At 51.5% G+C, this 27,438-nt stretch overlaps 1 protein-coding gene across 11 annotated transcripts in view; it reads left to right on the top strand.

Moving 5' to 3' along the window:
• MAMLD1 (mastermind like domain containing 1) overlaps positions 1-26,765 on the top strand; it is a 122,112-nt gene extending 95,347 nt beyond the window's left edge. For 10 of the 11 annotated variants that reach the window (XM_077889772.1, XM_077889775.1, XM_077889768.1 and 7 more), the window contains 2 exons: positions 23,319-23,403; positions 24,571-26,765. In XM_077889772.1, coding sequence (XP_077745898.1) covers positions 23,319-23,403; positions 24,571-25,643 — 1,158 coding nt within the window. In that variant the 3' untranslated portion in view covers positions 25,644-26,765. Of the gene's footprint in view, positions 1-16,841; positions 17,086-23,318; positions 23,404-24,570 lie in introns of all 11 variants that reach the window. The other variant, XM_077889779.1, reaches the window with a different exon arrangement.
• The last annotated feature ends 673 nt before the right edge of the window (positions 26,766-27,438 follow it).

The raw sequence follows: 27,438 nt of genomic DNA, 5'->3' as shown, positions 1-27,438 counted from the left end.
CCTCTAACGAACCCCAAGTTTAGCACCTCCAGTGGTAATTTGCACTGGCGATTCTGTGGTGGTGGTGGTGATCGTTTCGTGCATTTTGGAAAGACAAAACAGGACCTCTGGCTGCCATTTCACATACCACAGTGACAGTAGCGCATGAGAACCAAGCCCTCCGCCCCCCTCCCCCCAAAAAAAAGTTGGCTTAGAAAATCAGGCCACTCTTCCCACTGCTTTTTTCCCAGTTAAGATCCATTCATGGCACTCTGAGACGGCCCCAATATTCCTAACATAAACCAATACATTTCGATCCATCCTGAGAGAGCAGTGAGTGGTCTTCACTTACCCACGGCTTATTTCTAAGTCTGCTGTTTTTCTTTGACCAGCACAGTGTCAAGTAAGCACATTCTGAAGGCTCTTCAGCATATGTTTTCTCTTCAGGCTTAAAGTATAACTTGAAAGTTCTTATAAGTTCTGGTTGTATTTGAATAAGCTCCCACCCTTGGTTTAAAAATTTCAAAGAAACATTAAGAGGTTTCCTTTACTAGCTCTCAAGCCTAGATTTGCACATTCTTTGTGGAAATGATAGGTTGAGGGTTTGGTTTTTGTTTGTTTTTTGTCATTTTGACAGCTATATTGTTTGTGTCTTTTATTTGCTTCATTACCTTTTCATTTGGAAGTGTCTTCTTTGGCAGACTAATTACATTACAAGGAGGTTCCCTCCCACTACCCCCTAGAAAGGTCTCCTGACTTCAGAGTCCTTGAGAGATTTGAAGACAACTGTGATGTTCCCACGGAGTCTTCTCTTCCCTCCTGGCAGCCTGCCTCTAAACTGAGCACAAGGCATAGGGGTGTGGCAGGATGGGTAAGGCTCCACTAGACTGACCAAAATGCTCCAGGTGCATCGGTCCTGTGCAGAGGAGAGCAGGAGGCTCACACTTTGTTCCTGCCCCCCTAAATCGCACTTGCTGTGGTGGTAGCCATATCCCCCATCTGCCCTGCCTGAGCTCATTTTCCAGGCAAACTCCAACCTATATACCTCCCCTCTCCCAGAAGAGGTTCCTGAAGGCAAAGCGTTTCTCTGTAAACTTGCACTTGACTTGTGTCTATTTCCCACTCTCCTGGTAAATAAAGTTTGTGATAGAATATCGGACTAGGGATTGAGAACGAGAACGAGCCCTCATGATTGTTTCTAGAGCCATCGGCATCCTATTTGGCAGCACCTCTTACGGGCTTTTAATATTTTGTTTACAGTTATTACCTCTGAAATCTCTACTTTCTGGTATGTTCTCGGACTTTTCAAGGGATTTAAAAATTCACGAGCTTGATGCCAATAATTGCTTTTAGGAGCTTGCCCTGCCTATTTTCTATAGATGACTTCCAGTTTGGGCCATCAATTATTTTCCTCACAGAAACCCACAAAGTACATATTCGAGTTAGTCGGAATTGAATATGAACTAGAAATCCTTAATGTTGTTAAGCTTCTAAAATGTGTATCGCACTTGACTAATGCAAAATAGAGTATTTAAGAGCTTGAGTACTGCACTTGAGATTTGAATGAAGTACCCAAGCCTGCCATAGTTGGTCCGCACCAGACGTGTTTGCAGGAGCAGGTAATGCAGGTGGTTCGTGTGTGTTGGATTTCTCTGTAAACCGATCTGGGGATGCAGGAACAAGACCTGAGGCTGAACCGGGTCCGACAAGCCCTGTGCTTCATCTTTGGAAATGGGACGCTCTCCAGTGTGAGGCTGGAGGTATAATGCAGACCTTGTGAACTAGGAGGTCTGGGGGCCAGGCTAGATTCCTTATCAGTTAGGGTGATTTGAGTCACAACTAACAGGAAAACCAGCTCACACTGGCTTGGCCCATGAAAGGAACTGACTGAGTCTGGTAAGTGGAAGCCCAGTGGTTGGGTCCACTTCAGGGGTGATTTGAATCAGTAGTTCAGCTGGCACAGGAGGATGTTGTTTCTTTCCAGCTCTGTTCCTATTCCTTCATCCTAAAGCTGGCTCCCCCTTGTGGGCACACACAGCTGCCAGCAGCTCCAGGGGTTACAAGCTTCCTCTTCCCTCATCCAGCGGAGCAGGAGAGTCATTTCTAGAAGCTCTGTCAGAAAAACAAGGAGATTTCTTTCCCAGAACCTCCTGGGAAGCATAGTGGCCTGAACTGAGCGCGTGTCTACTATGCTGCTTCATGTGAGTCGAGTTAAGTGCCCCACTTCTAGAACCCACAGGGGGGCCAGGTTTCCCCAAAGCGCAGAGGCAGCATGGGGGCAAGCAAAGCTGCCTGAGCAAAAACCAGGGCAGGTGCCAAGAGAAGAAAGAAGCGACTAGCTATGTTGTTAGAATCGACCTCTCCGGCCATCCACATCCATCTGCTCCCTCTTTCCCAAGCACGCCCCTACAGAAAGCCTAATTACTCCCTCCCCAAAGGGATTCAGCTCTGATCTAGAAGCTGCAGGTGATGCCATCCCCATGTCCCAGCCCCTGGCCACTGCTTACTGTGGCAGAGAAGGAGCAGGAGTACAGGACACCCTAGGGCTTCAGGAAGGTTAGCAAGTTTCTGGAATTTAGCAAGTTAGGAGCAGAAACGTAAAGATTGTTCATCCCTCCCCCTTCACTCCCACCCATATGGCATGGTGTTCTTTGGATGACCATGCGACTCCTGAAAGAAGCCCCTTCTTTATCTGGGAGAACCCATATCCTCAGGCTTCATTTTGCAAGGCTTCATTCCCCTAACTATCCACAACCTGGGTATTAGGTGTTCAGAGAGGAGTGGCACTGGGTACAGCCATGACACAGATAAAGTTGATTTTCCCAGGACCCCTCACCTGGCCAATGTCTCATTGTTCTTCAGGTCACACCTTAAAGCTCAGTTTTGCCTTGAGACCTGCTCTAACTAACCCCCTCCCAGAATAGGTTGGGTTCTCCTGTTTGTTCTCTAGCACTCCTCAGTGTTCCTGTATGGCACTTGTCAACCTGTACTACAAATCCTTGTCTAAGTGCTTCATCACATGAATGTGCTAGCTCTAAAAGGGCAAAAACCACATCCGCCTTGTCCACCAAAGTTGTGGCAGCACTGGCCCTAGATCATGGTAGATGCTCAGTAAATATCTGTCACACAAATTTATACAAGGCAGACTGAACAGATGTCAGCCATAGTACTTGACTACAGCACAGAACTATTGGACGACCTACAGTACACATTGTACAGTGTACGATGACAGCTATTCCGAAGCAAGCAAAATAGTCAAGCCCTCAGAAGAAACGCACACTCATGGAGAACCCCAGGGGTCCCTGGCAACTTCAGGGACAGTTTCATAGCCCCTCCCTCCTTCTCTCCAGCAGCCTGGTACCTTGGGGGCCCAGAATACCTCCCTACTTACTGGGCAGCAGCTCCTTGGGCACCCAGCTCCCTCCTGTCCCACATCCATACAGTATGTAGAAGGGCAGTTGGGGGAAGGAAGGCAGTAGAGGCCCCTCAGCTCACAGTATGCCCCAGCCAGCAGGGCCCAGATTGCTGATCTGTGTGAACCCCGCACCTCCCCTCTGGAGTATGGGAGTCCTGCTAGGCCATGAAATGATTGGCTCTGAGTAATAGCTAGAGTCCCCTGACTTCTGGCGCAGACCCTGAGCTCATAAATTCTGCATCTTGAAGCAGGCACGTAGCTTCAAATCTGGGAACAGGATATGAACTTCGTACACTCTTGACAGTTTATCACCATTGCTGTAATCCCCTGCAATTAAATATAATTTTATAATCAAATCAAACTGAACCCTTAAACTAATTTATTAGGAGAAGACCAATTTTATTAAAGTCCACAAGCTAACTAGAAGTATATCCTGCACATATTGACTTTGAAGATTGTGCTTAAGTTTAGTGTAACTGATGGATCCGTTTTCATTGGATGTTCACACGTCAAATAAGATATCTGTTCGCCCAGCCGTAGTGGCAGGTTATGCGTGTTTGCCTTTCTGGTTCCCAGAGCTAGACCTTATTGTTTCAAAACAGCCCCATAATCCACCTATTTACTGGGTGGCAAAGCTTCGGTGAGGGAGAGAGAGCAGTACGGTAGATACCAGAACTTTCTCTGCAAGGCCGTGTACTGTGTTTGCTGAGGGCTGCTAGACGTGTCTGGGGTTTCCCTATGACCTGTATTGCCCATTTCATGACAGCTATAGAAGGAGAATAACAGAAAAAGATATCTGGCCCAGAAAATCACAGAAACTCCAGTAAAATTCATACAGAAATTAAATCTCTGAGCTGCAAACCAAGTGCTTAAGGGAAGAGACAGAGAAGTGCTCCTTGCGTTGCTCACTGCTCACCGTGGTACTCCACGGGCAGTGTGAGGAGTGGCAGGGGAGGAGGAAAGAAGGGTTTCCTCTGTATTCTGGGCAGAAAGAATTTCTAACTAGCCCAGTGCTCCTTTGTGTCTGTTCAGGTCTGCTGTAAGGCAGACACCAATATGGGGTTAGAAGTCTAAGGTATGTATCGGGGTGAGGGAAGCCTGCAAAAGCTACAGGGAAAGGGAGCCAGAGAAGGTACGGGGAGCCTCAACCCACAGTGCAGGTGATCTGTGATGACTGGGGGACAGAGGAAGATTGGGTAAGAACCATCTTGGACCACAGTGCAGCTCCAGGAAAGTTACAGCAAGGCCAATGGAAAGTTCTCAAGCCAGAGTCTCCATTGGAAGAGTCTCGTACCTCACAGGAGTGGTCCTGCATTAGTGCACCTGCCATGTTCTGTCAGTGATTGGGAGTGGGGCCAGGGCCACATATGGTGACAGAGCCAAAAGGACGGCTTACGGAGGCCACCAGGCAATTATGGCCCCCAAGGAAGGAGATCCAAGCAGCGTTAGCATAGCCACCACATCCTTCTTTTGGTAGCTAGGACTGGGCAGGCCCTTCACTGACACCCTGGCAGACAATACAGCTGCAGAAACAGATGCAGGGGTAGCATTGGACTGACTACTTTGGAGAACAAGGTCAAGGCTGGTTTGCTTGGTTGGTAGAGAGACTGTGCTTCTTCGTTGCCTTCCTATTCTGCGTTTGGATTCTTGGGTTTCTCCCCTTTCCTCTTGTTTGTTCAATTTGTCCTTTGACCCCAGGTCTAGGAAAATATAACCACACACATTTGAAAGAAGTTAAAATGAGCTAACTGGCTGGTTTTAGTTTCCATCCTAAACATCTAAAGACTCCTAGGACTTGGATGTGAGGCAGACGGAAACTAAAGTTGAGAAATTGGCCTCTTGATTACACAGGGATGAGTCTAAGTATTGTTTGTCTAATGCCTAAGAATCACTGTTTTTTAGTTTTCCTTTGTACCACAATGTCAGAGTACACGAATATTGAAGGAAACCATGGAGGTTGTCTAGTCCAATGACATCATTTTACAGATGAGGACACAAGGAAGCCCTAACGGGACAAAGCAGACCAATACCCTTTAGGAACAGAGATGCAAAGATCCTCAACAAAACCCTAGCAAGCCAAACCCAGTAACATATAAAACAGGATTATTGGGATGCCTGAGTGGCTCAGTATTTGAGTGTCTGCCTTCAGCTCAGGGCATGATCCCAGGGTCCTGGGATTGAGTCCCACATCGGGCTGCACACAGGGAGCCTGCTTCTCCCTCTGCCTGTGTCTCTGCCTCTCTCTCCATGTCTCTCATGAATAAATAAATAAATTTTTTTAAAAAGGATTATATACCATGACCAAGTGGCTCGATCCCCAGAATGCAAGGCTGATTCAACCTCTGAAAATCATTCAATGTAATGAACCATATTAACAGAAGAAAGAATGACAACAACAAGGACATCATCTCAAAGGAAAAGGGACTTTTCCGAAAAGGAAAGGGACTTTTTTGAGCTTAGAAAGTTAATAGCAAACCTGGGCTAAACCCAAGTCACCTGACTTCCAAGCCAGAGCTCTTCACAGTAGCGGGAGCAGGGATGGCAGGTGGAACTAGCCCCTTCCATGTGCATGTTCTGCACTCAGCCCATATCGAGGAATCTCCCCCTTGTCCTTCCCTCCTATTCTCACAACAGCCCCTGGCAGTGGGCACTGTTGTGACCCCTACTTTCTGCATGAGAAAGCAGGCTTAGAGAGGCAACGGAACTTCCCTGAGTCTACCCAGCTGCCAAGCACAAGCAGGAGCTAGGGCTAGAGCCCAGGTCTCCTGTCTCCCCTGCCTGGCACTTTCCCTTGCCCTTCACTGATTGGTGCCATTGGACCAACCTGGTTCCATTAGTTCTCCGATCGTCTACTACCAAGCCAAGTAGATGGGCTTTTTGCTGTGAGTGGGCAGGAGTGTCCTCCAAATTCTCTGGGGGAAGATTCCCTCCCCTGTGCCAGTGTGTGACAACTCTCAGAGCTCAGGCTGTTGACTTACGCTGGTGTAATCTGGACCAAATGGCCATCTCTATATGCGAATGACTAGAACATATGGGCAAGGACCAGGGAAGCCAAAGGCCAGAAGGCTGGGAGGTGGAGACGAGTGGGGAAAAGAGAGGAATGAGACTGTTCCTTTGTTCCTGGAGAATCTAAGGGCCAGGCTGGCCTGGCTTTTGGCAGAACCCAGCCCAGTGAGAGCTCTTGCCACTGAGTCCTGGCTCTTCCTGGTAGGACAAGAAAAAGAAGGCAGACATTTCAGAGAGTCAGGGAGAGAGACACAGCAGGGCCAGAATGTAGTGAAGTGTGTCTTCTTTTTGGCCTCACATCTGGCCATCTCAGATGGAGATGTACTAAAAGGCCTAGTTGGCCAAGCTTCCTCTGGATACATTCACCATGGCCTCAAAAGCTGCTTGTCTTCAAAATGCATTTGGAGAGCCCCTACCCACCACCCCAGAGCCAGGCACTGAGGCTTTAGGCCATTTCCAGGGCTCAGGCCTGCAGGCTACGGGGACGAGGGTGTGCTGGCTGTCAGCAGTGTACAGAGAAGGGCTTTCCCAGCACTGCTCTGCCTTTTTAACTCAGAAACACGGGGTGCCCTTTGCTCTTCCTCTCACTGAGAATCACACAGGGGTTGAAAGAGGTTGCCTTCGGATGGTCTACTCACTTCTCTTCCTCCCTGTGCCATCTGCCTTGCATATAGATATGTTTCCACCCGGCCACGCACCAATGCTGCATACTCTACCCGCCACTCTTCTCTTCTCCTGTCCTGGCATTTAGCCCAGGGAAAGTGGCTTCATTTGAGATAAAGGGCTTGCAAGAAGGTGCCCCAGACTGGGAACCAGGAGGGCTGAGTTCCAGTCTCCTCTGACTTGGGGCAAAGCCCAAGTAGGGAGTTAGTAGCAACAAGTGTTTCTCAGAAGGTGGCACTGCAGGGTGCCACTCCTAGAGACTGAGTCCCTGCAAAACAGTGGAGATAGGTGCTTTCTATGTGTCTCTCAGACTCTCTGACTGTCTGTCTTTAACTTGTTTGGCTGTCTTTTTTTTCCTCTGATTTTTTTATTGTGCTAAAATACACATGACATAAAAGTGGTAATTTTTAGTGTACAGCTCAGTGGGATTAAGTGCATTCACACTGTTGTGCAACCATCTCCACCACCCACCTCCAGAACTCTTTTTATTTTGCAAGACTGAAACTCTGTCCCCATTAAACAATAACTCTTCATGACACACTCCCCACAGTCCTTGGCAACCACTATATTTACCTGGCAGGAGAGATACCATGATCACCAAGGTGGTTTTCTCAGAGCAAGACTTATCCATTGCTTGGCAATCTTGAGCAAACCACAGACCTCTCCATCTCCAGAGAAGGGTGACTCACATAGGGGACCTCTCATTTCCTTTCAAGTTCTGGGGTAATAGGATGAAGAGTCAGCCCCAGGGAGACAGAATGGGTCAGAAAAAGACAGAAGATGAGGCTTTCAGTAAAGGGAAAGTAGAGAATGATGCCCGCCACCACAAAGATTTGAGAAGGAAAGAGACCAGCTAGGGAGTCATATGAGAAGTTGGCGTCGTAGGAAAACATGATTTCATTTGTAGTTAGAATACCTACTTATACATCCATGTGGACAAAATCTGGGAAAGGAATCCTGAGCCCTGGAAGTACTGGCATTCTTGCCAGAGCTCAGAGACCTGCCATCAGGCCAACCCTAAATGTCTTCTAGAGTGTGCTGTACTAGGTCCTTCTAGGCTTGACCCCACCCTAAACCTGTCTGACTGGAGCATCCCAGAGAGCTGGGATTGGTAACAGAAAAGAAAATAAGATGAAAATTCCAAAGTGACTTTTTTCTTAACCTGTAACTGATGACTTTTTTATGAATTTGAGTTGTTCCATTGACATAGCACCATATTTTCTATTTACATGATTCCTGGTTTTTTTCTAATCATGGTCTTGAATCCATGTGACATGTACAGAGGAGCATATAAAGCATATGACAAGAAGACCCAACACCATGTACCCACCAGCCAGGTTAAGAAATGAAACATTCAAAATATCTTAGAAGCCTTCTATGTACTCTTCCCACTTCCCAAGAGATAACGACTCTCCTGACTTCCAAGAGCCAACTCTCGGATTGCACCCCAGGCCTCTTGGTGAGCTTCATGAGCCCTTTCTAGTCAATCAGGCAGTCACCAATCTCTTCAGGTAGTTACTGTCTGCACAGATTTCCACAGATGAGTTCTCCTATCTGTTTTGTATTGCTCCTCATTAGTTTCAATTTTAGATGGGGACTTTGTCATTTTCTGATACATTTTACCATCTCTTGATTACAAGAGCAATCTTTGTAGGAAACTTAGAAAGAGCAGGCAAGTATAGAGAAAACACCAACTCCATGAGATGCTAAAATATATGAATGTATAATATATAAATAAGCCAGGAGCAACTACTGTTAACATGTTGCATACAGCACTTCATTATTTTTTGCTTTTTAAAGAAGATTTTATTTCTTTGAGACAGAGAGAGTGCATGTGCGAGCAGGGGGAGGGGCAGAGGGAGAGGGAGAGAAAGAATCCCAAGCAGGCTCCACACCCAGCACGGAGATCCTGACCTGAGCCCAAATCAAGAGTCAGATGCTTAATCAACTGAGCCATCCAGGTGCCCCTCTGGTTTTTCTATGCAGAAACTTAAGTATTTGTATATCATGTTATTGGCATCCATCTGTGTATGTAGGTTTTTTTTTTTATTGTGAAATACAGCATAGATGCAGAAAGGCAGGCAAGGCCTATATGTCCAGCTTAAAGTAGAAGTGTAAAGTGAAACCCTGTGTCACCACCGATTAGGCTGAGAAATAGAGTCTTGCCCCACTCCCCGAGTCAGCTGCCATGTGCCTCTTGTGATCCCAGCCTCTCCTCCCTGCAGAGACAACCACTCTCTTGATCCCAACGGAATCATTCTCTTGCGTTGCTATATAGTTCCATTGCTTGGGAATATACTCTAAAAAGGCAGTAGCTTCATTTTGAAGAACTGAACAGTGAGCACAAGCTCGATGCATAAGCAGCAAAGAGCCTTGGTGCCACTATTGGCTGAAGGCTTCCAGAAGAGAAGCTGGGTGGTCCTGGTCATTGTCTGCCCCCAGCTCCCCTTTTAGGGAAGTCAGTGGCCCAGTGTATGGTGGACCTGGGCACCTATAAAGCCCATCACCATCAGGACGCCTGGCAGAGTCATGGGCATGGTACTGGATACCCAGAAGTAATATGGCAGGAGGGATTGGGCTGGTCTGTGTTCTGCTTTCAAGCTTGCCACAGCCTGCCTCCAATTCCTCCAGCCTCCAGGTGTAGGTCAACACAGGACACCTTTGTGGGGTGAACTTAGTGCCCTGAGCTGACCCAGGCAGCACAACCTAGAAGGTAGAGCAGGAATTCAGCAGCAGATGATCAAGCCAGATCTCTGGCAGGGATGGGGAGAGGCAGATACTCATGGATAAAGAGTGGGGGAGGAGATTCAGGATCTACCCCACTAGGTTGGCCACCTCCGTCCTCTCCCACCCTCTTCCAGAGGTAACCTGAGCCTCTTATTCCTGAGCCCAATGAAGCTTTGGCCATCCAGACCAAGCTACTTTTCCACCTTCCCCTCTGACACCTTGTGATTCAGTTTCCTCAGGCTGTATAGACCATTCACCTTGGTTCTAGCTCTTCTTTAACTTGGGAAACTATTGTGCTGTTGTCCTCCCCCCCACCCCGTCCTCCTTATCTTTGAGGGATTGTGTCTTTAAAAACAAAACCAAGCCCATACTACACTTTGAGTGGGGCTCTGGGAGGGAGCGGAGTTAGATGCTCGTGTTAAATCGGTTGTCTAAATCCGGAAGTCTCCAAAGGAAATCCTGCCGCTCCCTTCCTCGGTTGCCCGAATGTGATGGTGAGTTAGATGGCTCCTCTGGCACCCTGGGGCCTGTCAGCAGTGCTCACTGTAGCCAGCAGAGAGGCACTATAGGGGGAAGAATGTGGATATGCGTAAGCATAAGGGTTAGGCTTCAAACATTGCGTTGTTGGTATTTGTAATTATGAGCCTGGATTTGGGAGCTGGTCGGACCCACGTTTGGCTTCCAGCTCTACCCCTTACCTACTGTGTGACTTGGAGCAACTGGCTTTGTTTCTCTGAACCTTATTTTCCTCCCTATAAAGTAAGGAATAGTAATGGTACCCGTATTTCAGAGTTGCCTTGGGAATGAAATGGGATTAAGTGAAACTGCAGCATGTAATTCAGTGCCTGGCACATTTGTACACATTCAGCACACAGTAGGCGTTACCATCACTGTCTTGATCATGAGACATGGAGGACATCAAGGGCTGGGTAAAGGGGAGGGCCTCAAAGCCATCTGGAATCCAGAGCCTCGGCAGCCAAGAGAGGCCTGGGGCACTAGTTGCTCTGACAGCTTCTGGAAGGTTTCTACGGTCTCATGATCAAGCAGTGCCATTGACCTCATCTTGCTCCTGGGATGATTCCCCGGGGCCCACCCAGCCAGACCAGCCACAGCTTTCCTAGCTCATCACCCAGCGTGACTGACAGCAGGCACTGCACTGGCCCCGCTACAAGAGCACCCCATAGGAAATGGCCAGCCCCAATATCAGAAGAGTATTGCAGACATCCTCTGAACCCAGCACTGTGGGAGATACCGAGGAGTATGCCTCTCTAGCCTCAGCGGTTACCGGGCCACCTGCCTACTCATTAGAATTCATGCTGCAGAAAGGATATTTATTCCTTCATTCCTTAATTGATGTATACATTATTGATTTTGCCTTCTTGTGTTCTCTCACCAAGGTAGCAGTTTACCAGTTGAACTTCATTCTGTGATTAAATCCCAAGTCTGGGAACTTGATTTGACTAAGTGAATTTGATTCGAGGCCCCATCAATTTTAGTCAGCTCTAGACTTTCAAACTTTGAAAAATTAAAGTTAGATTATATACATTTATAAAGGGAGAAAATCCAGAAAAGCTCAAACTCTCCCAGCTCCTGCATCCAGAGTCCAAGGACACTTTAACAAAATGCAAATTTCCAGGAAAGCTCCACCCAGTGGGTGGGATTGGCACTACCCTAGAGTTCTTGGAAGAATCTCTTCAGTGAACCCTAGCTCCCTCCCACCCTCTCTACCATATGGATCATAACAGAAATGCCCCAACTTGGAGTTCTCCTAATTTTAGGATACAGTTGTTGTGAAAAGAACACATGGATCACACAACAGCCAACCCAGCAGCCATTCCACCGCCGTGGAACCCTAGCGGCCTTCCAGATTCCTCTCACTGCTGGTCTGCTTATTATAATAGTGAAGGTTTCAGTTGGGCAATTTGATCAGGAAAAACCAGGGTGTGGGCTTTGAGGTTAGACAATATCTGGGCATCTACTAAGGAGTGACATTGGGCGAAGTGCTGCATACGTGGCAGAGGTGTTATGGGTAATGAAGACCCCCACTAGCTTAATCTTCAGAGAGTACATGCAACAGGAAGGCACTTGCATTAGTGTTCATCCAAGTAATCTTCATAACCCCTGCCATGCTACGAATAAAGTACAACCATGACCCCTCTTTTACAGATGAGCAAGTTGAGGCACAGAAAAGTTAGTAACTTCCTCACAATGACATGGCTGAGAAGTGGCAAGTCCGTGATTCCAGCCCAGACCTTCTCCCTCCACAGCCTGCATGCACTCTTAGCCACTATGCCAAAGAGCTCTGCTCTCCAGTACTGTAGCCAGCAACCCCACGTGGCTATTTAAATCAATTTAAATTGATTAAACATAAATAAAATTAAGAATTCGGTTTTCCATTTGCACTAGCCACATTTCAAGTGCTCGTCTGCCACGTGTGGCCAGTGGCTACTATACTGGACAGCGTAGGTATAGAGCATTCTTTTCTTGCTGGGAGGATGATTCAACACTATCTCAGAAAGTTCTGTTGGACCATGCTGTTTATAGAGCTTCTGTGATTTTATTCCTTACAACATCCTAGACTTGAGTTGTATAGCTTTCTTGTATTTCTATTAATAGACACATGGTTGTGATATATTGAAATCCCTTTTGCACTTGGCCAAGTAGGAAAACGGCAAGCAAAAAGCCAAGAAGTCTAACTCACATCACATTTTTCCTTTTTTCCCAAAGCATTACTTCAAATTTATAAAATTGTCTCCTGTCACTTGTTTGACATGCAGGGGCATTCACTGATTTGCCCAAAGATTCAGCTTCTTCCACAGCTCTGCCTTGACCTCTTTGGGCTTATCTGGATAACATTTAGCACCCTAGTACATTCATCTCACCAGTGACTTGAACAACTGGAGCTGGCTTCTGAAGTCGGCTCAGCCCTGAAGGACCCGAGGCTTAGAGAGTCTCTGGCATATGTGCCAAGACTCCAGCTCCTTCTCTTGAGCTTTCTCTGCTCACCTCTGTTACATGGTTAGCAAAGGCCAGAAAAAGGAAAGAAAGGAGTTCAAGACTCATTGCCTTAACTCCTGGATGATTCGGTCTAGAACTCTGCAAGGCTCCAGAAGTTGGTAGAATTATAGAACACAACTAGAACCTTGTGAATACACATAGAGCTCCATCTGAATCTTCTGGTGTGGAAGACTGGACCAATATCTAATCTAGTCCATCATTTATAGAGTTAGAACAACCATCCATATCTTGCAAAGCAGCCGAGTGTCTATGGGAGTTAGTCATAACCTTCGCTTCGTGCCCCAGAGCCCATTTGAACTATAGTGATGTCACAGAATAGCCAATAAGGTGGAGTTACTCCAGTGTCAATGAAAGAGGACACCTTGGACTCTCCTCTTTACATGCGGAAAAGGATCCTCTGTACTTCCAAGCCCAGGAGTTGCTTGGGTCTTGGCCACTCTATAAATCAGATGCAGGTCTGTACCACTCACCACTGTGTGTCCTGGGTAAACCTCTCTACTTCCTTGTTAGCTGATGTTATTTTTACGGTGTGGTTATGATCCCACTGTGTTCTATCGATGGGTTTTATTAACACAACAGTGTTGAAAAAGGCTGAATAGATGTGCTTATTAAATGAGAGGTAAGGCTCCATTTATCATTAACGTTCATCCCAGAAAGAGGCCAGCACGGTCCTCACCAGATTACCATCTCCCAAGAGCCTGGGACATCACACCAAGCTCCTAACAGAGTAAGGTCAGTTGAATTCTCTGAGTATCTTCTGAGCCCCTTGCCTGTGCCAGGCACTGTCTGGGCACTAGAGGGATTCAGAGATGATTAAGACCTGGCCCAGCATGGGTGTTCAGTCAGCCACAGATGCAGGGCCAAAGGAGACGCAGAGTTTCCAGAGTAGAGGAGCTGGATCTATACTGGATATGCAGAAGGATATGCAGAAGTCCCAGAGGGAAAACTTGGATAAAGGGTATTCTAGGCTAAGTGAATCAAGGGGCACCAGCTCAGAGGGCTGGACACACATGGCAGCCTGTCTGGAGAGCTCTGTTGGGCTCAAAGGAGACTGGCATGACTGGAGGACAGAGCACATGACACAATGGAACATGAAACCTGGTTCTTAGGGCTGCCGAGAGGACAGGAGGCCAAGGTCATGGACAGCCCTAAGAGCAGAATTTAGCAGGATGTGCTTGCATTCCTAGGCAGCTACAAACCATTGGAGGATTCTCCAGGAGGAAGGACCCTTGGCCAACCTCAGTCCAGCAAGCTCTCTGGCAATCATGGAAAGCCCAGGATCCAGAGAACTGGGTGGATGGGAGTTCTGTGAAATTAGGCATGAATACTACCAGACACCATCCATGCCATGGCCTACTTCTACAAAATTTGTAGTCACATGGAACCAGGCAGTCTAAGAGCTAATGACCATGCCCACCAATAATTGTTCATTGACTTGCTTTTCTGAGATTTTCAGTGATTTCAAAGAAAGAGATGGGTTGACTTTACATTTGAAAACCTCAAGGAGTTGAAATGTCCCTGGCAGTCTCTTCTTTGAAAGTAGGGCCTCATATTTATTGGGTGTGTGATAAACAAGGGCTTTTTTATTTCCCTCACCTTAAATAAAACCGAGAAGATGCATGAGCATCAGTTATAAAGCTCCTAGTCAGTCAGAGTCAAGATTAAATCTCATCTATTTTATTTATTTTGTTTTTCAGCTGGGGATTGCATTGGCTCGCCAAGTGCTGTTCCCAGTCTACTCCCCTTAATAGCTTGAATGAGTGGCTCTGGGCCCACTCCCAATCGCTGCTCAAATAGAAGTGCCCACACTGTTGGGGCATCTTCTGCCCCTGGTAATGTCCATGTGCCATCTGCAGATTTTTCTGCCTGATGAACCACTGAGGCACTGCAATCATACTGTTAATGCTGATGGGGGGGGGGGATCCTGTTTCTTGACCCATCACTAATACCCTACAAGTCACATGAAGCTACCAGGGATTCCTGAGCAAAAGCTTAAAATGCTTCAGCTCCCTACAAATAAGCCCTATTCATGGCTTTGAGGTTGTGTCATCACGGAGTGGGCTGGCAAGCAGAACTCTAGTAGTATTTGCATTTGGGGATCGTAAAAACTCTAAAAACTCTAGTGTGGCTATCAGATAGCATCTAAAATGATCAAGGAGCCGGGAATGCAGGCACGAAGAATTGTCAATTGTAGAAAGCAACGTTTCTGCTCACGTCCTGGATGAGCTTTCTCCAAGGACAGACGAGGAAGCTGTAGGTGGCCAGTGGGTTCAGCTCTGTAGGAATGAACCACCCCAAGAGGAAGGGCACTGGGCCCCCGTGCAGTCACTATACCGTCCGACAGTATCTTTTCCTGAGTGCGTTGAGTTGACTTGCTAGGGATATTTTGTGTTTTTTTTCTGCTTTTGTATCTGTGTGGAGGCTGGGTGTACTCTCTGAAGCTCCCCGGGTAGATAGATTGTCTTCCCAATCCCCTCTTTAAGAATTTGTAATTTGTTCTTAAGAATTTGTCTGGAACCCCCCTTGGAACACTTTGCCTAAACTTTTCTAAATGGTGTGTCTCAATGGTTTCTACGTTTCAGGACTCGTTTTGTGATCTGGTAAGTTCCTGACTCAACACACACATACACCGTGGCAAACCATGTGTGGGGCGGGGGAACTGGGCAAACCTCAAGTTTGCATCCTGCTCTGTTACTAACTAGCTGTGTGACTTTGGGCAACTTAGCTAACCTCTCCGGGCCTCAGTGTCTTCATTTGTAAAATATGGACAATAATAGCTTCTGCCTCATAGTCAGCTGCATAAAGAACTGACGGAGACCAAATGTTGAAAGCACTTGGGTCAGCGCCTGGCGCAGAGCAAATGCTCCATAAATTCAGTGGTGGCGATTTTTACTGCTATTTCGGATGGGACATCCAAATATCTGCTGGCCTGTCATCCATTGCAGGGACGTGTGCGCAGGAGGTGCTTAGTAAGTGTTTATTGCAATGAACTGAATTGATTCCAGCCGTTTAGCTTAGTTTGGGGGAGAAAGATTTCCCTTTCTACTGGGATGATAGGAGACGTGGATGATGACTCGCAACCCTGGTGTTACAGCATGAGAGGGAGGAGGCCATGGCCTGTAGGAGGAAGAGCCCACGGAGGCAGGCTGCCCCCTGGTCCTTTCGGACACCACTATTGCCAAGCGCTTGGTGTGTCTGTCAGGATGTGAGAGCTAGGTCAGCAGCTCATTTGAGTCTTAAAATTTTCTCTGACATGGTTATCAAGTGTGAGGTCTCTAAATTGCCTTTGGCTGAAAGAATTGGGTCCTATGTTCAATTTTGGAAGAATCCCTGTCATCTAAAACATGATGGCAAGGAAATCCCCCCCCACCCAACCCCCACCGTGAGTCCGAAAGCCTTGGGGCCCTGGTAAGGTAAAGTGCAGTGAGGGCTGCGGTTCAGGACTCGTCTGTCATGGGATTTACACTTGACTGTTTGGTTGTGCACTCACCATTTGGTTTTGCAGATTCCTCAGCATTTCTACACACACAAACCTCCAAACCGGTTTAGAACTGTGTGCTCTGTTGGGCTCTGAGAGGGGGGCGGGGAGGGGAAGGGGAGGGATCGGGATTGGTCGAGGTCATTGCCGATGAACCAGCTATCTGACCTAGCTTCCTTCCCGTTTCCAACGAGACAATGACTGATCAGGGCACAGGATCCCTAACTGAGATCCATGGATCTCATGGATGGGTATTAAGTGTCCAGGAAAATCCCTGAAATTATATGTAAAATGTTGGTGGGCTGGGAAAGGGGAACCACCCCGGGGAGTGCTTTTTTCTGTGGAGAGAGACCGTAGCTTTTATTCTCAAAGAAGTCCGTGACCCAAGACAATTAAGACCACAAAGCTGTTTGGTTTCGTTGTCCCAGACCACTTGGTGTGTATAACCACAACACCCAAACGACCCCGCTAGGCAGGCGGTCATGGCAGTGACAAGATCAGTCAGAAGCATTGTGTGGCCAAGCAGCTGATGGATTGTTCAATCGGTTGTTGTAGACTCATGTAGACAAAGCCTGCAAGCTTGGGGAAGCCAGGCACCCCCAGGTCAGCCTCGGGCGACAGCCCCCATCCTGCCAGGCCCTGGGGAGTGAGTCCTTCCTGCCCAGCAGCTCCTTTGCTCATGAGCTGGCCCGAGTCACCTCCTCGCACAGCACCTCAGAGGCAGCGCCCTGGGGCGGCTGGGATCCGAAGGCCTGGAGGCAGGTGCCTGCTCCACTACTGCCTAGCTGCGACGCTGTAGGTAAGTCACTTCCCCTGAGCCTCGCTTTCTCATCTGTCAACCGGGACGCAGTCCCCTGCTCAGCCTGCCCGCCTGCCTCACAGGGTTGTTGGGAGGAACACAGGAGGTGACAGCCCATAAAGCTCTGTACACCTAGGAGGGCTCTCTAGTGCTTTCTCTACTGTGTCCCGGCCAGTCTTTGGCAAAGAGACCACCCAAGCAAGCTGAGTGCTGCAGGCGCCCCGAGCCTCACCTCCAGGGAAATGAGTGGGGGGTTGGGCCAGGTGCGATTGCTCCCTCCCTGAGGTAAGCCTTCCAGCACCCTGGTTCCTTCCCTGCCTGTGTGTCCCTGCAGCCAGACTGTGAGCCCAAGGGGGGCAGGGGCTGTGCTTCTGCACCTCCGGATCCCCCCTCCCCCAGTAGCTGCCTTCTCTGTACCCGGCGGGTGCTCGGGAACCACCTCTCCGGCCAGCTCCACTGCGGACTCTGCACCCCCAGTGTGTTCTCTGACCCCACCCAAGAAGTGTTCGCCCTAGAGGTGGGAAGCTGGATCACCCCACTGGAGGACTGGCAGCGGGAGGAGAGAGGGCAGAAGGAAGCCCCGTCAAGCCTGTCCATGATAGCCATGACTTTGGCTCATCCCCCAGTCTAGAAGGAACGGCTTGACTTGCCCCGGAGAGTCACGTTAGTGGGCATGGGAACAAGAGGGTGGACGCCAGCCAGAGTGGGCCTTCGTGGTGAGCACCGTTTGGATCGTGGAGTTGTTGCTCTGCTGCAAGAAATATGAGTGTGCACAGGATGCCTGCCCTGTCTGCAGGAAAACCAAAACAAACAAAAAAAAAAAAACTGGAGAAATGAGCATTTGCTAAGTGATAGTGATCAGAAGATGGTCATCAAGCTGAAAGGGCCTGTGGGATTCTGGCCTTTAATGGAAATTCTGCTCCGGTATGGACAGCCTTGTTTGCCTTAGGCGGCCAGGCACAGCCGGGAAGAACGAGCAGTGCCTTCTGCTCAAGGTCTATTGATTCCTCTCTCCTTTCCCCTTTCCTTGCTGTGCTCTCAGAGTCACGATGCTCTTCAGCTGTTCACTCTTCGGCTGAAACCTGAGAAATCGGGTCCGGCACAAAGCTCCCAGGGAACCGGAATTAGCAAAAAACGGATGGGGACATGTGGTCCGCTCGGGGTGTTGTCGTGTCCCCCCCTCGTCTTCCCTGCCTGGCCCTCTCCTCACAAGTCACACGTTGACTAGCTCACTTCCCATTAGCATCCCCTACCTTATTGCATCTCTTCCCCAGGCCACACCTTCAGCCCGGCCCTGGACGGGGGCCAGGCAGATGCTTGGCCCTCAAATCTTGCCAAAGAGGCTTTGGAAGCTGGGCCCTCCTTGGGGGCTCTGGGGGCCATGGTGACTCAGGAAGCCCAGACTCAGTGTGAGACGGGGGACGCAGGCACCACGTGGGAAAGAAGAAAGGCGAGCTGCAAAGACATTTGTTTCCTCGGCCCCTGGGATCGTTCCCAGCATTTAGACCAAGCCCTTCCGGGATCGGGCTGCCCTGAAAGCACCAAGACACGGGAGGAGTGAGGATAGAGTTCACGCAGTTGGAGATCAAGTAGAAAGAAAATGGAGAGTAAAACAGCTGACCTCCAGCTCTCTGCTGTTTGCTGTTGATGGCATCGACTTTGTGAAGCCCCAGCTACAGCCGCAGACTGGCCCAGAGCCGAGGGCAGCACCACCTCTGTGGGGGAGGTCCCTGGGCCCAGGGACCGAAGGGGCCCAGAAAGACCTCTTGATCCCTTCACCCTGTTGTGATTTTCTTTAGAAAATGTGTCACCATCTCAAGTGGTCTTCTTGGATAATTTCCCCTCCACTGTAAGCTCCACAAGAGTGAGAAGCCCAGTGCTATCCCATGAGAAACTTGTGTCCACTGGCTGACAGAGGGACTTACGGGGCTGCTAAGGAAACCTAATCTGCCCATCCGGTATTTGAGCAGGTTCATTCTAGGGGCTCCAGAGCCACTGCAACCCCATCTCAGTAGGTGCACTCCCGGCCCAGGAAGGCCATTGAGCAGAGGCAACCTAAAAAGGCCATATCTTGGCTTCAGCGGTCTACAGAGAGGAGAGGTGGTTTGATGGAACACTCCTCAATCCCATCATTCTGGAGGCCTTCTGGAGAAACTGAGTCACAGGCTCTGAGAGTTGGGAGGGACCAGGAAACAAGGAAGCTCACCTGTCATTCACTGTAGGAAGCACCCATGGCTTCCAAAGGACACTTGTGGAGAATTGTAGCCCCAGAGCATCAGCACCTCCCCCCCAAACAGGGCTCCCAGGGGAAGTGTCTGTACTGCCTTCATCCTTAGGCTACCACCAGCCAGAGCCCCTGGGCCTCAGGTGTCCCCATCCATATGGATGTGAGAGCCCCCAGAATTCTCATTTTGATTTCACGGTCTCTGGTGAGAACGCTGTCATTTCAAAGGCTAAAGTCAGAAAGGTGGGTAAATCGAACTTCCAGAAACTACAGAAGAAGGTGCTTCTTGGAGTAGAGTGATAGGGGAAGGAGCATACACAGTAGAGCTCATTAACCTTTGAACCTTTAAGGTGGCTGAGTGCCTTCTTCTGGATGGCAGGCTGTCCCCACTCAAGTGGGGACACTCGAGTGGGGGGCGGGTGGGCTTGGAAAGGAGGCCGGGTTACCCTAGTTACATAAGGGTAGAAAACAAGCTCCCTCTCCTCCTCCCCTCCCCCGCACTCCTTCCCACCCTCCTTGTGCTGTATGAAACAAGGCTTTGGATCCATTCCCTGCCATCCCCAGGAGCTGTTCCTTTGGAATCCCCTTCTGAGTCAGAATGCTCTCCTCCTGAGGGTCATGGGGGAAATAACTTCAGTCTGAATCTGGCAGAAATCCAGGAACCCTTTGTAGGCTTCTGTGCGTGAGTCCTGCCGGTCATCTGCCCCTGCGCTCATCTCCCACCTCCCATCCAATTAGAGCCCCTCTGCTTGATTAAGTGGTTGAATCTGTAAGGAGACCCTTCTCCCCCTGCAGTGGAGAGGAAGCATCCAGGGGATCCACGGGGGCTTACAGGGGGCACTGGCCTGTGGTGGCTGAGGGTGCAGCCAGCACAGCATCCGCCCTGGCCTGCTGGTGGGGGGGTGGGAGGTTACCATGTGAGGCTCAGATGTGTCAGGGGGCAGTGGGGGGCGGTGGGCAGGCCTAGCACACCCAGATGAAGCGCTAGCCCTTCCACGAGCTCCCAGAGTTGGGCGAGGGCTTTGCAGCTGCCCGGGCATCAGCATGAAGCTTCTAGAAAGGCAGCCCCAGAACATCCAGGGTCGCTGTCCTGCCTGAGGCCTGTCTGTGAATGTGGCAGCTTGGCCCTGCAAGGACTGGGAGGAGGGGGTGACAGGGAAGAAGCGGGGCCCCAGCCCTGCAGCAGTGACCACCATGGGAGCAGCCCCCCCAGGCTCACACAGCACTCAGGTGACGCTGCGCTGTTGCTGTCGATGTCACCCAGCACAATGGGACCGAGCGCCATGACAACCGCAGCCCTAGAGAAATGAGTCATTTGATGCCCTGCTCCCTGACCATGCTTCTGAAAAGCCACAGGTTGCCTGGGCCATCCTTTACAAGCGCCCATCACGAAGCAGCGACTTCGGCCATCACTTCCTCCTGGTCACCGAAAACATTTGTCATTTCCTGTTTGCTCCATTTTCCAGCGATTCTAATTGTCAGTGTCAAAAGGCAACAACTGTTTTCTTGGGGCTTATCTTTGGAGCACATTGATTCAGAACAAAGGATGGGGGCCTCAGTCTGCAAAACAAAGGAAGCAGCCTCCTGGGGAGGCCTCCTCTGCCAGGGCTGAGGACAGCGGAGCAGAGAGGGCTGCAGAGCCTCTGGGCGCCCCGGCCCAGTGAAGGGGCTCCTGCCTGGTGGCCGTGGCCCAGGATGCCGGAGGCCCAGCGCGGCCCCGGGGGGCAACGTGCTGTCTGAACTTGGGAGTGGCTGCGGCCGTCCCACTGACCAGCGTTTCCCATCAACTCGGGAAGCTCCGGATTCTGTGCTTCCTTGGATGAACACCGGCCAACAGCCCCTGGTCCCCATAACTCTGCACTGTTTGAGAAGCGCTCTCTTTCATCTGGCCAGCACCACCCAGTTCCTCCACCCTTTGACCCCTGCCCCAGCCCAGCCTTCCCTTTGATTTCCCCGTGCCCTTGCGGGGTCTCTCCTCCCTACCGCCTCCCCTTTGGACTCCTCCGCCCTGCCCTGCTTTTTCTCCGGTTGTGCCCTGTAGCCTCCACTTGACCCCTGCCCCCGACTCCCGGCCCTTGCACGACTGCATTGTTGCTGTTGGCCCAGCCAGCCACAGGAGCCCGTCCCCAGAAGCAGCTGGTCCCCAGGAGCAGGGGGCTGAAGAGGCTAGAGAGGCCGGGGCCCTGAGTCTGCAGTTGGGAGACGTTGTACTTCCTAGCTGGGTCCCTTCCAGCATGTCATTCAACCTCTCTGAGCCTCAGCTGTCACAGCAGTAAGCCAGGGCCCTTGAGCTTCTGCCCCGATCCCCAGGGGCTGGTATAAGGGCCGAAGGGCAGAAGAGAAGTCAAAGGGCTGCCCCAGAGTGAAAGCCCGCCTGTCCCCACTGTCACAGGCAGAGCCTAGCTTCTGTGTCCCATTTCCTGCCTCAAGTGGTCGTGTGACTGCCCCCCGCCACAGTCCTCAGTGGCCAGATCCCTAACTGGCATGACATAGCTGTGCCGACTGCGAAGATGATGGGAAAGGACAGGGTGCGGGCAGTTCAGTACAGTGAGCATGCCTGGGCTGGCCCTGGGCCCCCAAGCTCCAGCAGGAAGAGGGAGGGCAGCTCCCCACCACCCCAGGTATGGCCGGTCCCAGCACAGGGGAGCAAGGGCCCAGACAGGAAGCAGGTTAAGGATGGGACGGTGCAACGGCTTCTGGTGTAGTCTGTCCTCTGCCTTTGGCAGGAATAGAGGCCGGGAACTGCCACCAGGCCTGGGAGCCCAGCACTGTCCCAGGTGCCAGTCCTCCACTTGCCTGGCCCACCCCAGCCCCACTGGGGGCAGAAAAGCAGGCCCTGCCTGGCAGCCCATGTTATAGATCAGGTCCTCCAGCATCTTGGGCCCATGGGGCGGTGGGGGGAATGCAGCTCAACAAGGGGCCTAAGGGATGGGGGGGTCCTCCCATAGGGAGCTGCCTTGGTTGTCAGCACACTATGCAGTGGGCTTCCCGAGAAGGGGACAGAGATGGCAGTGGGTGAGCACCGCAGCGGGAGTGAGACCGGGGTCCTGGTCACAGCCTGAGGCTGTCCCCTCCTGGCTGAGGGTCTCGGGGCCAGCGGAGCCTCCGGGCCCTCCCCTGGGCCTCTGCCGGCTGTGTCCTCCAGCCACTCCCGGACTCCGTGCTGGCTCCTCCCCCAGCCCACTGGCTGCCCCCACGATGGAGACAGGAAGCTCGTCCCGATTGCCCCTGCGACAGGCAGGCAGGAGAATGGAGGGAAGTTGGCAGTGGGTGGCTACTCTGGGGGGCAGACAATGCGTTTATCTGACCGTGTGATCGTCCTGCCGTTAATGCCAGGACCACCCAGAACAAGCCTGGGCCCTTTCCCTGTGACAGCCCCACAGAGGCTGGGCTCCCACCACCACGTAGCCCAGGGTCTGCACTGCCCCAGCCACGGCATCCCTGGTTTGCTCAGCCATTCGTGGTCTGGGTCGTTCCGGGGCCGAGCCCTATCCCTCTCACTTAGTGTCCTCGGAATGCAGCCAGTTCCTCTGGGTCTCCCTGAGACTGGCGTGCCCGGACTCTGGCCAGCACTGTAGACATGGTCTGGCCAAGGCAGAGGAGTGCAGGACTGTCACCTCCCTCCTTCTACATACTCTGCTTCTATTAATGCAGCCTAATGTTACATTTGCTCTTTTGGTGACACATCTCACTGCTGACCCATCCTGAGCAGAAGGACATCCAAAATGCCTGAACCTTTTCTCTGTGTGCTCTTGCTGTTAAGCTCTGTCTCTCCTGCCCCATCCTATGCTGTCGCAGTTGATTTTTTAACCCAGGTGCAGAATCTTACTTTTGTTTATACCTGTGGAATTTTGCTCGGGAGGGCGGGGCATGCATGCAAGTGTGTGTTGATGTGTTCACTCATGCTTTCTGCTACACCAAAGCCAAGTCCTGGGCCCCCACGCAGCAATCCCAAGGCCGACTTTCTTGGTAGCCACTATCTAACACGTCTTTCTCATCTTCCGTTTAGCAAGAGAAGCAGAGATCAGGTCTTATGGCAATGACCCCTGAACAGCGGAGTGCGTATATTGCCCAACAGATGAGTCAATTTCAAGGTAAGCTATTAAGGTCATTGCTTTTAAAGGGGCAGGCCAGGGGCTGTCGGGGGGCAGTCGGCTCAGTTCAACAGCACACTGAAAGCTTCGGTCGGATCCCAACTGAAAGCCGGCTTTTAATGACTCTAAAGTCACTGCTTGATTCGAGAGATTGAACTGAGTCCAGCCCCTCAAAGCAGTTACCCTCAAAAGGAGAAAGGCACACACCTTCATGGTTCTCAGCGGGTCCGCCCCACCTCCCCAGCCGCCGCTGACTGACCTTCCATTCGAAAAGTGCCCGAGCCGTCTCTCAGGTGTGGGTAGTGGAACAGGGGTTGGGGACCCTCTTCCTCCAAGAGTCTGCAGCAGGGGCCCCCAGAGCCTCCCCAGGTAGCAGGGGTCCCTATGCCACCCTCCACCGAGGCAGCTCTGAATGTAGTAAACACAGATGGGCCGGGGATAGAGCAGTTAACAAAAATGTCAGGCCCAGCCCCCACTTCATGGAGCTTCCAGACTAGCCAGGGACAGTTGTGTTAAGCAGTCCCTCCCAGCCAGTGGAGTGACACTGGGCCAGGCCAAGAGTGCTCTAGCGCAGGGCTCTGGGGAGGCTGCTTGCCCTCCAGCGAGCTCTCAGCATCTTCATTTTAGCCCAGTGCCACCTCCATTCTCCTGCAAAAACCCCTGCTCCTTTGGGCCTGACGCCAGCTGAATGTCCCACCTGCCCGAGCTGGAGTGGCACATAGGGCCTGCTTTGGCTGCAGTAACAGGATAGACAAGTTCCAGGAAGGCCAGCGGCAGGGAGTGGACATCCGTCAAGGCGTGTGCAGTGCCAGGCCTGCGGACAGAGTACCAAATATAAAAACGGACCCAGACCCTGGCCTTACAGAGCTTACCATCTACCTGAAAACTCAGACCAATAAGCTGGCAGTTTCAGGATAGTGTGATCTTCTCTTGGTGCGTGTGTTTTGGGGGCGAGCTGGGGCACAGACCCGGGGAGTCTGGGAGGGCTGCCCAGAAGAACCACAGTCCCAGTGGCGGAAGGGGGGGAAGAAGGGCAGTTTCGAAGAGTCGAGGAGCCAAGGGCAGAAGGCAGGAGGCTGGAGCGGAGCCAGGAGCTCCCTGCCAGCAGCTGTGGCCCACGTTGAGGGTGACTGTGGCACTGACCCCCCCAATTCTTTCTTTCTGTAGCCGTCCAAGAACAAGTCACCTCCAAGTGTAGCCAGACCAAGGCAAGCCCCCCATCCAGTCAGCCCATGATGCCACCCAGAGGTGGGCTCCTTCCGAAAAACCTGAGTCCAACAATGATCCCACCCACTAGGCACCAGAGCCGTGAGGGCAGGGGCCTGGCCTCACCGACTCCGGGCAAGCAGCAAGAAATTTTCCACTGCAGCCCCCCGTTTCCCATACCCTCACACGCAGGCCAGAACCCCCTGGGCGGCCTCGGCCCCGGCTGCCGCCGGCTGCAGATTCCCAAGGCCTCCCCCTCAGAAGCACCCCTGCCTGGGTTCTGCCCCAGGCCCCCGGGCAGCCAGTCCCCGAGTCCCCACCAGCTCAGACAGCCCCGTGTGCCAAGAATGCCCGCAGCGCTTAACAGGGGGCCTCCCCTGGGCCATGTAGATGATAGCGACCCGCAGCACTTTGAGAGCAACTCTGTCTTGGCCCAGGCACCCACTAGACTCCCCCTGGTAGCCCCCACATTTCCATCGCAGGCAGGTGGGCCCCCCAATCAGGTGGACCCAGGAGGCAGGCCCGGCCAGAAGGTGAATGCTGCTCTGCTCAACCCCTGCTTCGGCCTGCTGGGCAACCAGAGCCCCTGCCAGAGCCCTGTGCGGGGTCCCGTGCCTGTGCTCAGTGCCACCAAGTCCTCCCAGCAGGGCCTGGCCAGCTTTGCTCCCCTGAGTCCCATACAGGGCATCGAGCCGCCCAGCTATGTGGCCGCCGCTGCCGCCGCTGCCGCTGCCGCCGCCTTTGCCATTGCCGCCAGCCAGTCCCCAGGTCCCCTTGGCAGAATGGGTGCCCCTCCCGAGCTGCCACCCTACGGCTTTTTGCCCCCGCCCCAGCCCCCCCTCGATGGCCTGATCTCACCCCCGGACTGCAGTGAAGCGGATTTCATCGAAGATCTCTTGAAAGGCCCCAGCGTGAGCCTAGAGGGAGGCTGGGTGTGCAACCTGAGGCTGATCGATGACATTCTGGAAGAGCACGCCACTGCCACTGAGGCCGGCGCCGCCGAGGCCGCCGCCCGGAGCCCCGGGGGGACTTGAAGTGCCCGCAGAAACCCCCGCGTCCACGCCGCCTTAGGCCGGGCGCGGAGCCTCTGCAAATTCACAACCCGCCACACGCCCTTTCCTCATCGCAGCCCGCGTGGCATCCGCCTGTGCTCATCCCTCTCTCTACCTGTGACAAAATGGAAAGCTGGTGATTTTTCAAGCTACCTGTACATATTTGAAAATTTTGTAAATGGTTTTCCTAAACGTTAATGACAGAAGTATTTATACTTCATTTTGTGACTTTGTAAATAAAGTGACGGCTTTTGTTTCAGTAGAGTTGTGTTTATTATGCATTGTTTGTGTTTATTATACATTGTTGCAAATAATGCAGGCTGTGTTCTCTGGTCCAGCTCCCTTGTTAAGCTCAGCGCTACCTTCGAAGCCAGGTGGTTGAGTCCGCTTGTGGTTTTGATGCAGTGAGAAGTGGATGTGATCAAGAGGCGGTGTCCAAAGTGACAAACGCCAAATAGAAAACCCTTGGCCAATTATTGCTATTTTCTCTAAAAATTCTATCGTCTTGTGTGATTCTTAAACTCTTTAGCAAGCCTGTCAAGTCTCCGCTGGCTCTTAACTGATGCGTATATTAGGGCAAGCTTTACAAGTGCCCCTCGGAGGAAATTTGTCCCGAGCCTAAGAGTTCTGCAGATTTGGGAGGCGTGTAGAGGGGGCCTGTGAGCTGAACACGGGCCGCTGTCCACCTTGAGGATCCAGGGCGTCCTCCCTTTATCATTCAGACAGAGAACCCCCCAGGCTCGCACTTCTGCAGTGGCACTTTGCAGGGCGGAGGTGAGATGCTCCTGGTTTAAAGCCTCTCAGTATTTGTTTTCATGTAAGGTCTGTGGTTGGGGGGTGGGTGGGGGGGAGTCTGTAAACATTAATAGTTGACTTGGGCTTTGTCTTTGATGGTTTTTATCTGCAATTATTGTCATGTATATTTAAGTGTCTGTTATAGAAAACCCACACCCACTGTCCTGTAAACTTTTCCTCAGTGCCCAGACTTGTGTAATCACGTTTTAATTGCCACCTCGTATTTCGCCTCTATATTTGAAATCTGGCGTCTGTTTCAAGCCAGCGCGTTTTTTCTTTGTACTGTAATAAACGGCCAGGAGAAAAGTGCCTGTATGTTTTCATTTATCAGGGGGGCATTCGTTGCTTACGAACCCGTGTCAGCTAAGTCTACTGGTTGGTGTCTCTGGTTCTTTCAAGAGGCCACCCGGTGTCCTGTGCATCGGGAAGATGACTCACGGAGGGCCAAGGGGTAAGAAGTGTGTGAGGTGTGAACTGCCCTGGGCTCGCAGCACAGCAGGGAAGCACGTCATTTTTTTTTAACCCTGTCCCTTCATTTTACAGAGAAGGAACCAGAGGCTGCTGAAGTCACTGCACTGGTGGCAGGGGGCAGGGGGCAGGGGGCGAGTTGCACCACCAATGCAGACTCTAGGCATCCCATCCTCTTTCCACTGACAGAGTGACAGACCCAATGAAAGATCCCTATCACTCCCATGTAAGGGACACCCATACGGGGCGGGGGGCGGGGTGGGGGGCGCTGGGGCAGGCGGCACGTCAGCTGCAGGGGAGACTCAAGTCCTGTCGATTCGCCACGGCGGCCCGGGAGAGGAGGGACTAGCCGCCTCCCCTCCACCTCCTGTGCCAAAGCCCAGGCTTTACCCAACTCGATTCGTCCTGAGGGCGGAGCGGGAGGGGCGCCGTGGGCCTGGGGTGCCAGGGGCGCCAGGGGCGCGGAGCTCCGCTTCAGGTCCAGGACCGCAGTGCGAGGGGCGTGGCCGCCGCG

The sequence above is a fragment of the Canis aureus genome, chromosome X (assembly GCF_053574225.1).
Source record: "Canis aureus isolate CA01 chromosome X, VMU_Caureus_v.1.0, whole genome shotgun sequence".
Taxonomy (NCBI): Eukaryota; Metazoa; Chordata; class Mammalia; order Carnivora; family Canidae; genus Canis; species Canis aureus.
This window is presented reverse-complemented; position numbering and strand designations above follow the sequence as displayed.